General features: G+C 44.4%; 9 protein-coding genes across 9 annotated transcripts; 5 read left to right on the plus strand and 4 right to left on the minus strand. All coding sequences in view use genetic code 12, as the record gives it.

Moving 5' to 3' along the window:
• Positions 1 to 165: 165 nt before the first annotated feature.
• On the plus strand, positions 166 to 1,941 carry PGUG_00273 (uncharacterized protein; the record flags this gene model as incomplete). The annotated part of the gene is made up of 1 exon (XM_001486846.1): positions 166 to 1,941. The coding sequence occupies one exon, from the start codon at positions 166 to 168 to the stop codon at positions 1,939 to 1,941; it is 1,776 nt and encodes a 591-aa protein (XP_001486896.2).
• A 30-nt stretch (positions 1,942 to 1,971) lies between these two features.
• Positions 1,972 to 3,387, minus strand: PGUG_00274 (uncharacterized protein; the record flags this gene model as incomplete). The annotated part of the gene is made up of 1 exon (XM_001486847.1): positions 1,972 to 3,387. One exon carries the CDS (start codon positions 3,385 to 3,387, stop codon positions 1,972 to 1,974), a length of 1,416 nt encoding a protein of 471 aa, XP_001486897.2.
• Positions 3,388 to 3,525: 138 nt separating this feature from the next.
• PDS5 (Pds5p) lies at positions 3,526 to 5,664 on the plus strand (the record flags this gene model as incomplete). Its single annotated transcript, XM_001486848.1, has 1 exon — positions 3,526 to 5,664. The coding sequence occupies one exon, from the start codon at positions 3,526 to 3,528 to the stop codon at positions 5,662 to 5,664; it is 2,139 nt and encodes a 712-aa protein (XP_001486898.2).
• PGUG_00276 (uncharacterized protein) lies at positions 5,600 to 7,261 on the plus strand (the record flags this gene model as incomplete). Its single annotated transcript, XM_001486849.1, has 1 exon — positions 5,600 to 7,261. The coding sequence occupies one exon, from the start codon at positions 5,600 to 5,602 to the stop codon at positions 7,259 to 7,261; it is 1,662 nt and encodes a 553-aa protein (XP_001486899.2).
• Positions 7,262 to 7,293: 32 nt separating this feature from the next.
• On the minus strand, positions 7,294 to 8,709 carry GLE1 (nucleoporin; the record flags this gene model as incomplete). Its single annotated transcript, XM_001486850.1, has 1 exon — positions 7,294 to 8,709. One exon carries the CDS (start codon positions 8,707 to 8,709, stop codon positions 7,294 to 7,296), a length of 1,416 nt encoding a protein of 471 aa, XP_001486900.2.
• A 54-nt stretch (positions 8,710 to 8,763) lies between these two features.
• On the plus strand, positions 8,764 to 9,672 carry PGUG_00278 (mitochondrial 54S ribosomal protein uL5m; the record flags this gene model as incomplete). Its single annotated transcript, XM_001486851.1, has 1 exon — positions 8,764 to 9,672. One exon carries the CDS (start codon positions 8,764 to 8,766, stop codon positions 9,670 to 9,672), a length of 909 nt encoding a protein of 302 aa, XP_001486901.2.
• Positions 9,673 to 9,897: 225 nt separating this feature from the next.
• Positions 9,898 to 10,500, plus strand: PGUG_00279 (uncharacterized protein; the record flags this gene model as incomplete). The annotated part of the gene is made up of 1 exon (XM_001486852.1): positions 9,898 to 10,500. The coding sequence occupies one exon, from the start codon at positions 9,898 to 9,900 to the stop codon at positions 10,498 to 10,500; it is 603 nt and encodes a 200-aa protein (XP_001486902.2).
• A 256-nt stretch (positions 10,501 to 10,756) lies between these two features.
• On the minus strand, positions 10,757 to 11,617 carry PGUG_00280 (uncharacterized protein; the record flags this gene model as incomplete). The annotated part of the gene is made up of 1 exon (XM_001486853.1): positions 10,757 to 11,617. One exon carries the CDS (start codon positions 11,615 to 11,617, stop codon positions 10,757 to 10,759), a length of 861 nt encoding a protein of 286 aa, XP_001486903.2.
• Positions 11,506 to 12,414, minus strand: RME1 (Rme1p; the record flags this gene model as incomplete). The annotated part of the gene is made up of 1 exon (XM_001486854.1): positions 11,506 to 12,414. One exon carries the CDS (start codon positions 12,412 to 12,414, stop codon positions 11,506 to 11,508), a length of 909 nt encoding a protein of 302 aa, XP_001486904.2.
• Between the last annotated feature and the right edge of the window lie 1,843 nt (positions 12,415 to 14,257).

Consider the following 14,257-nt stretch of genomic DNA (forward strand, 5'->3'; position numbering starts at 1 on the left):
AGAAAGAAAGAAACCATTTCGTAGTCATAGTGCGATTCATTTACGGTGTTTGCTGAGTCCTTATGGTTTCCGCAGCCACGGCACCTGCACACAAGCGGTTCCAGAGTTTCCGGATGTCACCCACGTCGCGGCCGATTTCCGACCATTTCCTCTACCATTCCGACCATGTCGGTGCAGAAAATCAAATCCAACATGAATGTTTTCGGTTCCGCCGTCCTGGACAAAATTCGCCACCACCACCTGCAATTTTCCAATGAAGATGAGATCATCTTGCACTATCGAAATGACATCAAACAATCCATTTCTGGGTTAAAGTTTATCGTATCTCAAATGCATCGATTATCAAAAAATCACTGGAACAAATTATTCAAAACAAACTTAAAAATTTGCAAACAATTCATAGATCTTATTGGAGACAATTCCTTGCATTTTGAAGACATAGAAAAGTATTACCATCAATTTGATGCGTGGCAGGCTGAAGAAACCGTGCCACTGGTGCACCCAAAGGAAAGACAGTTTTTGATAGAAAGTGTAAATCACCAATTGAGAAACTATCTGCTTACAATACAACAGCTTCGTGACCGCGTGGTGGGGGAGTGGGACTACCATGCTGAGTCGATGAAAATTCGAGTGGGGGAGATGATTGGGTATCTCAAACTGATTCTTCAGCTAATCAAGAAACGCAACAAGAAGAAGTCCAATTACGACAAAATCCACAATAAGGTGGATAAACTCATGAAAAAGACAACCGAGCTCGAACCCAAAGAACGCAAACAACTAGAAGCTTTGGACCACGAATTGCTCGAAGCAGGTCGTATATTCACTCGGATCGACGAGAAACTAAAGGCTATACTTCCACACTCGTTATCTCTTCTTGACGAGTTTGTGGAAAATATCACGAAAATCACCTTCTGCAAGCAATTGGATCTCTACCAAGACATAGACGCATCGCTTCGTTACTTTGGTGAGTTCCAGGGCTTGTTAGATACCAAAGAAAAAGCTCCACATATACCCCAATTGGACAAAATCGAAGACCTCTGGAACGAAGCGGTCACTCCTACTAGACTCCAGATCGAGTCTTTTATCTCCATAATCCACAACAAGCGCCCAGAACTTCTTGATACCGAGATCGACGACCAGGACAAAACCCTGAAACTTTCCAATGCATGGACCAAAGTCACCAACAAAGTAGTGGACAAGAACCACGTAGTCAAGGCAAAGGACGAGAAGAACGGAATATTCACCGATTACTTGGAAGCAGACGCATTGCAGTCTTTTGAAAAGTTCAACAATCCCAAATACAACATTTCAGAAACCTACCATCCTCACAAAATCATAAAAGCTGACGACATAACTCCTCCACAATCTGCCGTGGCTGCTCCTCCACTTCCTCCCAGGACCAATACTGCTCGTAAGCTGGTTATTCCTCAGTTTCACAATGGTCCTCCTGTGCCTCGTCGTCATAACTCACAATGGTTTGTCCCAGCAGATAACGATTCGGATTCGGACTCGGCCTCAATTTCCTCAGCTTCTTCGATTTCTTCCTTTTCTAGTGTTAGTTCTCTACCAACAGAGTCAACTATGAGGGACGACGACTACAACAAGAATGTTTCCAAGCTATACAATTCAGCAAAAAATGAAATCACAGAGGCCCCAATTACAGCAGAGTTGCCTGATTTAGGCCATCATAGAGTTCCAGCTAACATCACCGAGCGATTATTTCTGCTTTCTGTGTACTTTGCAAAGCTAGTCGATGCTGCTGACGGAACCACAAAAACAGCCAAGTTTGATTTTGACGGTGTGGAGCCAGGCGATCTCTCGTTCCGCAAAGGCGATGTTGTTTCAATTGCATACGATTTGGGAACTTCAAAGTGGCTCGTAGGGTACATGAAAGGAAAGGACGATATGAGAGTTGGCTTTGTTCCCAGCAACTACTTTTAGATAAAAATATCATATATGCATTCAATTTCGTTAGTCAATTTCTGTGGCGAGAAGATCAAAAAGCGAACCAAGTACCTTCGTAGAGTCCGCTCGAATGCCATCGTGGAAGAATTCACTGGTGATATACTGTCTTAAATTCTCAAATCCAAATATGGAGCGCTTGACTTTCATCGTCGTATCAAAGTCCACATACTGGTCGTAGAAGTAGCTAGCCGCCACAATGGGCACATCTTTCCATTTTATCAGCTTGAGCTTGTCCACATCGTAGAGCTGGGTCCATCTTTTCCGGTTGTGCAAAGAATCAGCCACCAGTTTGAAGGGTCGCAATTCCGTGTAATCGTCAAACATGGACTTGTATACCATTTCTCCCGTAAAGTAGAGCGGTTCCTTCATGGCTGGGCTAAACACAAAGTTCTGGTTCTGTGGTAACTTCCGAAGCCGATCGGCGCTCCAGAAAGAGGGAGAATAGTTTCCATCGCAGTAGATGGCTTCCTGGAAAAGCGCATACAAAATGTTGGTATCGAAGCTCATTTGCGATTCAATCCGGAAAAGAGTATGGTAGGTAGGGGACTGGAAGTGTATCAACTCGTGGTGGAATTTGGTGACGATTTGGTGGAGAGTATCGGTACCTCCAGTACCACCAAACAGTAAGCCCAATTGCTGAAACCGCTCCACAGAAAGTGTTCCACCATTGGGCAACTTTACATCATTTTGGGAAAGATAAGTAGCAATCTGATGAACTTTCAAAACATCCTGAGGATATTTGGAGTAGTAATGGCTGTTTCTTTCACTTGTTCTTTGGTACGTTGCCTGGTATACTTGGTCCACTGTATGGTGGATAGGAGGTACACCTCCAGTCACAAGAACCGCCTCAAGCGATTCAGGGTATCTTGACAAGTAGGTAAAGCTGCAAAAACCTCCAAAAGATTGGCCCAAAAGAGTCCATTTTGTAGAACCCAAGAGGATTTTCCGTATCCGCTCCAAATCTTCAACTATACTATCGGCACGAAAATTTGTCAAAAACTCCGCTACCCGCTCTGAGTACGCCTCAGTGCTCTCCTCCGCTTCCCTCACAACCAATTGACCAATTGTACCCACTTCCAATGGAGTACTGAACCCAGTACCTCTTTGGTCCATGTAGAAGACAGAATAACCTCTGGTTAAAAGCTCTTTAGTGAAGCCCAGATTGGTCAATGGTTGAACACAGGGAAACCCCGGGCCGCCCTGAAGATAGGTGGCAACTTTAGGGTGTTCAGGAAACTTTATAGTACCCAAATTCGAGTGTAGATCAGCATCGTAGGTTTGGGTCAAGGTGCCCACAACAGAAATTTTCTCAAGAGATTCATATTTGCCGTTTACCACACCATACGATAATGGAAACCGAAACTCAATTTGCGTGTTGACCAAGTCTTTGACCCGATACGAGTCGATTACAGTGTAAGACATGACGTGGTTTGGAAAATTGGTGGCCCTACATTCGACGCCCAAACACCCAAAACGTCCCTGCTATCTACAGGAACACAACATCGTGTGCAGGAAGTCTCACCAAATTCAAATCAAACAGAACGCGTCGCATCACAAAGTATGGTGTCTGAGGCGCAGAAGGGGCTGTTGCAGTTCCAAAAGAGTCTCATATCGACCGCAAAGGACCCCATACCACTCAAGGAGCTCTTGGGCAGATTACAAGTCCTTCAGGAGGAATTGGCCACTTTGGACCAGGATTCCGTTGATTTGAATTCGATCGAAAACGTCAAGAATGAACTTGTAAACAAGAAATTGTTGAAGCACGCGAATGTAGGAGTACAGGCATATACGTGTTGTGCAATTTCCGACGTTCTACGTGTATATGCGCCGGATGCGCCGTTCACAGCAGGCGAATTAAGCTTGATTTTCAAAACATTTCTCACTCAAATCGCCCAACTTTCTCACCAGGAGAACCCATATTTCCAGCAACAATCCTACTTGCTTAAACGGCTCGCGGAAGTTCGTTCCATCATACTTATCACCGACTTACCAGACGCATCGCAGCTCATCGAATCCACGTTTGAAACGTTCTATTCGGTGGCATCCACCAATTTTCCCGCGCGTCTCGAGCCGTTGGCAGCTGATATCTTGGCTGAAGTAATCGCTGAAACCGACCAAATTACCCACCCAGTCCTAAAAATGATCTTGAACAAGTTCTTGACCAGTGCTCCAGATTCCACCGCCCTTACATCCTCCAAATCTAATATCAGAAACCCAGCTTTCACCTTCTCATTACACATCTGCGAACAGAACGTCGACAGGCTCTCGCGTCAGGTTGTTCAGTTCTTCTCTGAGATTCTTGCGGACGCTGTTCCCGACGGTGCCAACGACAAAGACCGCACATCTGCATTAGAAAGCTTGAGGAAAATCCACACGTTGACGGTTCAGGTGTGGAAGTTTGTGCCTGAGCTTTTGACTGCTGTCATTGGACTCATAGACGATGAATTGAACGCCGATGATCCTCGGCTCCGCACCATGGCGACTGAAACCATTGGCCAAATGGTGGCCGCTTCTGGTCTGACGCAGAAACTGAACTTTTCAATCGCTCACAAACTTACCTGGCAACTCTGGCTCAAAAAGACATTGGATGTGTCTCTGCAAGTTCGCTGCAAATGGCTCGAACTGATCCCCAATATCGTCAATGCTAGTTGTACTTCTGAGATGGCCACCGAGCTTTCTAATGGTGTCACAAAGTGCCTTCTCGATACCGATGATCGAGTACGTTTGACTGCTTGCAAATGCCTTTCTAGCATATCGTTCGAAGTATTCACGGCTACCATTGGGTCGACCAACATAATGAACACTCTCTTACTCTTGATACGAGAGAGCCATTCAGAAGTCAGAGAGCAGTCTCTCAGGATACTAGGAAACTACTACAACCTGTATTATATTCTGATCTCAAAGAATGATGCCATTGATTACGGTATGCACGCTGAAGAGGAAAGTACTGAATTGTCTGAAATCATCGTCAAAGAAATTCCAAACCATGTCCTTTCCTTGATTTACATCAACGACAAATCCATTAATGCTGCTGTCGACCTTTGTTTATTCGAAAAGTTCATTCCTTTCGAAACTAACACCCTGAAAAGAGTCCAGAGAATCATCCAGCTTGTGTCCGTATTAAATGAAAAGAGCCAAAAAGCATTTTTCGCAATTACTAGGCGACAGCAACAGGTTGCAGGTGTCGTCTCAAAGCTTCTAGATGTGGCCGATAACAAGAAAAGCAAATTGGAAGCCCGAGATGAGGACGATAAAGAGAATAACCCGGAACAACAAGGGAAGCAGCTCGAAAAAGTGATCAACTGGATCTGCGCTTCATTTCCCGAAGGTTTGGATACTTATTCCTGTCTTGAAAGACTTGCACTTTTACACAATCGTCGGTTTTTCAACCTCATGACTGTTTGCATCTCGCCAGAATCAGACTACTCTTCCATCAGAAACTCCATGAAAGAGTTCCTCAACAAACTTTCGAACCCTAAAAACATCAAGCTTGATTATGAGAAGCTGGTGGTCTCGGCAACTGACATGGTGACAAATCTCAAGCTTTTGTTGTACCGTGCGTCTCCTCTCATTCACAACGTGTCCAACGTTAATGAGTTGATAACGTACGCAAAAAGTGGAAACGGGCCTTATCATGAAACCGCAACAACGATTTTGCAGGATGTTTCTTCTGCACTTCCCCGAAGTACTCAAGTCTAGTATTGACAGTCTTGTGCAATTAGTGAATGACGACGATGGGAAAGACAACACCGAAATAATGAGAATGGTATACCATTTCTTGAAGAGATACCCAAACATGTATCCGAATGAGCTCAATAACGATTTGTTGGAGCGAAAAGCAAGAGAAGGATCGCCGCTGGAAGCGAAATATGCTATCAAGATTTTGAGTAAGAGCCAGACGAAAGAACTATCAGGAGCTGCGATATCCAATTACTTGTTACCTATCGACTCGAAGTCTGAACATCTCGCAACTCATATCTCCTCCATCGCTACACTTTTCGAAACAGATCCCATGGCGGTTGAGACCAGTGCTAGCGACATCACCATCACTATAATTCAAGAAATCTTGCTAAAGAACGACGTCGAGAGCAGTGATGATACATGGATTGAAAACGTCAAAACTCACACTTCACTTAATTCAAAGATTTTAGCACTAAGCTTGTTCGTGAACCGTGTTAGGGCTACTACCGATAAAGATGAAGAGTCGTTAAATGAAGTGGGAGTCCCAGTTTTCAAGCTTTTGTATGCGCTCGTCAACAACGGCGGTGACATTATTAGTACAAAGGGTGACAACAAGCCTTTGCCGCAAAACTATCTGCAACGGTTGCGTCTCGCAGCTGGGTTTGGTCTACTTAAACTCGCAAAGATTTCCAAACTCGACCACTTTTTTGATGAACGTATTTCGTGCTTGGCCTACTTGGTTCAAGATTCCAACCCAGAGGTGAGAAGTCGGTTTGTCAAAAAGCTACAGGCAAGTATTACTCACGAAGCCATTTCCGAGAAGTTCCTTCCATTTGTATTCTATGTGGCCAACGAGCCAAATACAACCTTGAAGAGCCTGACTTCGTCATGGGTGAAGTCTTTGTTGAAGAGAGAACAAGGAAAGAACAGTATTCTCGTGGAGCGAAGCTTGGTGAGACTCATACACTTGATATCTCATGAAACCAAGTTCTTGGAACAGTTGGAAAACGATCCTCTGAACGCCTATGAGTTTGCTGCCAACTATGTGATTTACTACTTGCAATGCGTTGAGCGCATGGAAAATGCTTCGCTACTCTACTACCTCGCCAGTCGTGTCAAGCAATACAGAGACAGCACCATTTCACCAGAACTTTATGAGGAAGAGCCTCGTCAAAGTAAGGTTACTGCTTTGTATTGCATAGCTGAGTTGTGCCAGTTGGCTATCAAAGAAGTCTGCGACTATAAAAATTACTCCATGCAAACATGGCCAGGAAAACTCCATCTACCCAGCGATATATATGGACCCATGGGATCCAGTGAGGAAGCACACAAGGTAGTGTCAAAAATTTACATTTCAGATAATATTCAGATTGGATTGAGAAGTTCGATACGAGCAAAGTTTGGTGGTCTTAAACGCCGTGTTGATCCACCTATTTCTCGAACCAAAACCAAGAAAGTGAAGAGAGCTCGTCTGAAACCAAAAGTGAATAAAAATGTGCCACTTAGAAGCAGCAAACGCTCATCAAAGAAGGTGACATATGTGGAGGTTGGATCGGATGATTCAGATGGAAGCTCGAGTGAGTCGGATGATATAGATGACTCGGATTTTGAGTAAGTTCTATTAATGTACAATATGCTAACAACATGCTAATAATCCATGGGTTTGATGTAGTTGAGTTTGCCGGTTTCAAGCCACTCGTCTCCAAGAATACGAAGTCTTGCAGCGCTGGGAAACCTCTTGTCTGCCACCAGTTCAGTCCAGTCAGTTGCAGCTAATTTAAGAAGCTTATTCGCCTGGTCCTTGTATACCAGTGAGAAGGCATTAGCACTGACTTCCCACCAATTGGCGACACAAGCAAAGTGTGCGTTGGTGAGCAAGTCTTTTGGACAATTAGCCATGCGTGAGAGAAATTGCCATAAGCGTTGGCTCGAAAACGAAGAGCATTTAACCGATGGAATAGCGGATATAGCTGCCCAAACTGTACAGATACCAGCAATTCTTTCGTCATATTTGCTCTCATCTTCCCATTTTCCTTCAGAACGGCGCCAGCCCATTCGTTTACGACCTTCTTCCGTATCAACCTTGCTCGTGTAGCCGACTATAAATGGGCATTTTTTGACAAAACGAGCCATAAGAAACTCTTCAAAATCAGGAAACCTTTCCAAAATTAACTGTACAAACATCGCAAGGGGCAAAGCTGCTGTCTGCTTGACAGTGACTTCGGTTTCGGCTTGGTCCACCACCGCCTTGGCTATGAAGTTCAAGATCCAATGATACGAGAGTTCGCCGAGTGAGCGTGATTCTTGAATGGTATTGATCACCTCCGCGGTAAGCTTTGAAACATGCGAACGAGAGTTGGAAAGTTGTCCAAGCTTGGGATTGATTTTACGCTTCAAAGCGCTGGTCGCCTTTTTGAGGTTAGCATCTTTTCCGAGTGGTTCCACAATAGTGCTTTTGATTTTAGCGATAGTCTGCATCTGCCAGGTGTACTCATCGGCAATAGCAGAAGAATTGTAAACGCCTTTACCCAAACGTGCATCCTGTCGCTTCTTTTCTTCCTCGATTATACGTTGTTTCTTCGCTTCTTCTTCCAACCGGAGTTTTTCTTCCTCCTTCTTTTTTCGCTCAACTTCAAGAGCCCTTTGTTTCTCCTGTTCTAGACGCTGAAGCTCTTCTTTTCGTCTTTTTTCTTCTTCCTCCTGTTTCTTCTGTTCAGCTGCTCGTCGACGGGCTTCTTCCTCTTTGTGCTTACGTTCCTGATCGATTAAATATTGCACTTGCTGCTGCTGAATCCGAAGACCTGCTTCAAACTGCCCGGTCAATGCATCTATCGCCTGCTTTACTGCTTCTCTCAGGCTCGAATAGGACGGCGTAGACAACGGAGACAGCATTTTCTGAGAAACTACTGTACTGAAATCATCATTGGAAGTTTCAAACAGATCTATCCAATGAGTCGAAAGCCTATCAAATTTTTCAGCCACAGACAATGGATCATAGCGCAGCATGGTGATGGCAGGAGCATCTTCTACCACATCTAACTCGGGAGGGAGGCCGAAACGCATGGCTTACAGGTTGAGGAAGAATGGATTTTTCCTGCAACCTGCGATTACATAATTATGAGATTTTTTGAGGTTTTTGAAGTCTCGAAATTTTCACCAACCACCATGATGCGGTTTGCCAGAGCGTTCTCCAGCGGTAGCCGGCTTCTGCGGACTGGCTACTCCACAGTTGAACCTGTGCACCATTTGGTGAAGATAAGGAAGGCTCGTTTGAAGCCAAAGTATCAACCTCTTGTTATCCCCAAGACCGAAGTGGAATCGGTAGGTTACCGTCCAACGGAAATATGTCAAGACCGAGTGGAGGAACACTATGAGAATACACTCAAACTGGACCTCTTATTGCATTATTACAAGCACGAAGCCAAGACCATCGAGGGAGAAAAAAAGAGATCGTGGGGCACGGACTCGCCATATGCCTTGTACAGAACATTGAAAAAGCCCAAGGGATTGGTGCGTCCCACGCAAGATATACATCCTATTGGTCCTTCCAATGTTCCAAAACTCGTTGGAATATCAATCAACTCGTATAACTCCGAGGCCCTTGAAGAGGGATGGTTAAACATTTCCCTGAGACTCCAGTTGGCTCAGATCACCAACGTGAAACCCAAGCAACTTTACAACAAGTCCAATATTCTCCAGTGGAGATGTAGAGTTGGACGGCCATGTGGCTCCAAGGTTGAATTGACTGGCAGAGACATGACCCAATTTGTGTCCACATTGACCGAGTTGGTGCTTCCAAGAGTCCGTACTTTCCAGGGAATCAAGAACACCAGTGGAGATGGATCAGGTAACATCTCGTTTGGATTGCTGCCTGAAGACGTCAAGTATTTCCCCGAAATCGAAAATTTCCAGGAATTGTTTCCAAACCTTTTTGGTTTCCATATCACGTTCAAGACTACAGCCAGAACCGACGAGCAAGCCCGCGTGTTGCTCAGTGCCATGGGCTTCCCATTTTACAACCCATAATGTAAATAGCAATAGAGAAAAAATAACGGCGGCAGCCTCTTCTTATATAGTGACGAATGCAGCCGTTCATGCACGATATCATGCAGCGATTGGCAAATGTAGTAACCAAAGCGCAATGGCGGCATAGTTGTACATGTTGGGGTCACAGTTTTTTGAAGGTATGCACAAGTTTGCAACCATCCTGCCTATATAAAGTGCGCTTCGCGTCCCTCAGATTCACGTTTTATGGACCCTTACAAGAATTCCATAGTGCATGAATATAGGGTTTTATATTCCACACGAATAGTTCAAAAGGATAAAAAATGGTGTGACGGCATCTTGAGGTACTACGAGGTGAATAACAAAGTTGAGCTCAGTAATCCTACTCAATTATTGCTCGTTAGTGACTTTCTTAGTGGCTCCGTAGGTTTTGTGATGAGCGAAATGTTGGCTAGTGGGCACGAATTCAAGCTCCCGAACAAGCTGTTCCTCGTTATGGTGGATGAGAAGATAGGCTCGTCAGTTAGGGACGTTTCCCAAGCGATTAGAGCAAGAAACGACACAGTAATGGTGCCACAGCCATACATAAAATCCGAACCATTGATCAAAAATGAGCCTCTGGTTGAAAAACTTGTTGCAAGCACTCGCTTGGTGACCGATAACAAGCCTATAAGGCCACAAGTGGTCCGGAAGGTGGGGATTTCTCGGCCTGTTCCGCGGAAGAAAATCACCGTGAAGCAAGAAACCTCACAGTTCAAAATCCCCTCCAAGATACAACGATCTCATGTCCGGATCCCACCCAGATCCTCTACTGTATTCCAGTACCTAAATCTAGGCTGCTACAATTGATTTGCTTAACATTTATTACTACTTGCGCAGCGCCTCACGAGCAACCATGATGGGTACAGCGTTCGAAGTGAAGATTTTCACCACTGGGAACGAAGAAGCAAACCCATTGATAGCGCCAAGTGCGGGCCTGTTGGTCATTCTAGCTACTAAGGCTTGTGCTGGCAATTCGGTGTTGGAAGACATGTGTGCTATTTGTGTGTTGAAGCTAACGAAACTAGACTTGCACCACAAATGCAAACCGCAGCTGTTTCTGCATCTAGGGCGCCACCCCGCTCCAGAGTAAAGCGGTGCCGTCGCGGACCACGGTATTGACAAGTCCTGCTCCAGTTTTAAACACACGTAATATGAATTTGGCAGTACCCGGTATAATCCTATCCATGATGTGATTCATGATCATTTTTGTCTGTTCGACCCCACCGTATTGCTCATCCACATCAATATTCTCCAGCCACATGGTATCGCCGTTTCTAGTGCTGTCAATACCCAAAGTGGCCAATATGGGAACGTGAATAATAGCCTTTTTCAAACCCTTGAACTCGACCCAGTGAAATTTTAGAGCGTTTTCGGCAATGAGCGGCGCTACTGGAAGAAGCGATTTCCCGTTTCTTTGAAAGATTCCACCGATAATATCACCCGGAAAAAACATGGCATTCTGCCGTTTCGAGGCAGCCTTGGTGCGTGCAAGAAATAAACATGGCTGTCCCTCCACAACACAAAGATCTTGGCCATATGGAATGCTATCGTTGAGAAAAAGTGTCCCAATCGATTTTCCTTCGCGGCACATGTACAAGTGGAATGTACCACTATTTCTATATTGAAACTCGATCTTGTATCCCGAAAAGGGGACGTCTGAACCATACGACTTGCAGATCCTCGACTGGTCTGCTCCAGCACAAACTACTGCCAAAATCGAGAAGAATATTATTAATATTAATTGCATTATGAAATGGGTGCAAATTGCGACCAGCACAAAAACCTCACTTTTGAACCTCACTTTTCGAAATTTCACTTTTTGGCCCTTTTTCTTGCCTTGGCCCCCTCGTTCTCGTGAAGCAATTTTATATGACGTTTGAGTGAGTCCTTCCGATAAAAGTACTTTCCGCAATTCAAATGGCATGGAAATACCATTTCCATTATACGTTGGCGTTCCTCAGGCAGCACGGTTTCGATTTCCCTGCCAGCCTTTCCCTTTGGAAAATGTGCCATGCAGTGTCTACGAAGATCCATTTTGCGGGTGTGGCCAAGCACATTCCATGGGCAGCTTTTGAGTGGGCATTTGAATGGTCGATTTTGTCTAATGCGATCCAAATGCAATGCAAAGTCTAGATGATGATGGAACTCTTCTGTGCAGTGAGTACATTGAAGAAGACAGGTTCCAAACAGCTTTATTTCTTCTGGGGAAAACTGGCTCCTCAAGAGATCCACTAATTTAGGGCGATATTGTGCTCTCTCCATTATGGGACTTGCTCCTGTCAAGATAGGTTCTGGAATTTTTGGCTCTAATTCCTCGACATGTACGGTTTCTGGCTCCGAGAGGTCGTCATTGGACATTGAAAAAAGAGAGTCCGAACTGCTGGACTCAGTGAGTCTCGAGTAAATATCGAAATATGTCGCATGGTCAAGTTCACTCGATGCCATTTGGTCGCCAGAATAATCGATACCCAAACCGAGAGGATGCGGCTCAAACGTCGCCGTATCTATTGTCATTGGTGAGCCGCGCACTGGACTGGAGTACATTGCCAGACCCAACTTGAGGTTGAGGTTGATATTATCCTTGACGAGGCAGTTACTTTCAAAGTCGACGTAAAATCCAAAAGGTCCTCCAAGTCTTCCTGGAGCTGGATTTACAGGACATGCTAACATAGGGTCGAGCTCAGGCTCATAAGTCCAGTTGAGGTCGCTAACAAATTCCATCAACCTTCTTGTCTTTTTGATTCAAACAAAGGGACTTACATTGGAGTTTTATACCCATCGGCTGCGTTTTGGGAGGGTGATACGACATTGCATAATGAGATACATGCATAAAAAATGCAGATCATGCATATGCATGCGGGTGGCCAAACATACAAGGGGCGGCGGCAACATTAAGCCTGTGGAGTATGCATCCGATATCCGAGGTCTGAAAACCCTTGGTTATGGTCCGAGGCTAATCATAGCAGACCCACAATCAAACTTTGAGCTCAGGACCGTCCTATTCCACACATCTTCGTATTCCGGCGGATTCGTGCTTGGCAATGCGCCACATACTCCATCTTGCTTGAAACGTTAAAGTGCATGCATGCAAAAACCTCTTAGGCAATGATCTCTTACCTAATAGATACCTTACTGGGGGTGAGGAAAAAAAATTACGGATTAACAATACCGCAAATGAGGAAATTGAAAACGTGTGGTGAAAAATCTGTCTCAACAAGCTGACGAAGGTGCATAAAACCTGCTACAACATTGCGTCACCCACCTATTCTGAAACCCATTCATGTTTCAGAGATGCCAGGAAACGTGTGATACTAAACTGGTCTAGGAGTATACGAAAGTATGCATGAATCTCGCATCCATGCGGCACTCGCCTTATGCACTCCGTTGGGGGTACACAGGAACAATATCCCTGAATAAAAGAAACCGCTAACTATAGAGGTCACCAGTTTCAAAACAAGGTCACCAGTTCGTATTTACAGTGAGATACGAGAAGTTTATTTACCTTTACAGAAAACGTCTCAAAGTCACCTGCTAGTATCTTGTGTGCGTCTTGTGAGAGGGCAGATTGCAGGGCCCTTATCTGCTTATCATTGTCTATTTTTTTTTCACCATGCCATCACTTGGTACAGTACGCAGGGTTATGGTCCAAATGCAACAAAATTTTTTTTAATTTGGCTGCATGGTGCGGCGCACCGGAAATATCTTGCATGAAATGCACTAGCCGTACTGGGCTGCATATACTCCACTGAAGATCGTCAGTTATTGCGCCATAGTCGGTGCAAGCGAAGTGTATTTTGGCCACAAACAGACATATTGCGGCGTTACCAAATATGGTATTAGTTCCATGGATGCAGCATTCGCCATAAGTATTGCGCCCCCCCCCCTGTGGCTGCATAATTTGCGCTCTGATGTTGAGTTCGCCGACCCGGATTCAATTATTTACCACGCATAAACTTTCACATTAAACCGCCGATATGAAACCAGCACTGAACAGGGTTGCATTGAATATTTGACTTGAAACTTTTACTCAAGCAAAAAAAGCTACGCCTGATTTTACTGCTACCACTTGATTTTTTTGCAATATGCAAGATGTCCTTTTTACTTCTATCAAGTTGAAAATGAGTCATAGATGGTCAGTTCAAGTATTTCGGGCATACATGAGCTGACTGTTTAAAGTTGCTCATAATAATTAAAATACCACGATGCTGTTTACCACAGAACAACGCTACAAGACACGTGATGAGTTTTTGATTGCCTAGTGTGCCGGCGTCAGTTATTATTAGAACAACTGGTATTTCAATCACATACAAAAAGAAGTGAAAATAGGAGGTTTTTTTTCAACAACAAATCTTGAAGACTTCGAATTATCGGGCATAACCCCAATACTCAAGGCGATCATTAAGAAACGCTCACAAAGTTTTAAGGAGTTAATCACATATCTCAGTCATCGATATAAAAGCGATATCTATGGATTGCAAGGTGAGTTTGATGAGTGAGTGTTGACATGATTTTGACTGAATCGAAAATTTGGTTCGAAACTCGAGCTCATAGTCAATCAAGGGCA

Source organism: Meyerozyma guilliermondii, genomic scaffold, assembly GCF_000149425.1.
Source record: "Meyerozyma guilliermondii ATCC 6260 scaffold_1 genomic scaffold, whole genome shotgun sequence".
Classification (NCBI taxonomy): Eukaryota; Fungi; Ascomycota; class Pichiomycetes; order Serinales; family Debaryomycetaceae; genus Meyerozyma; species Meyerozyma guilliermondii.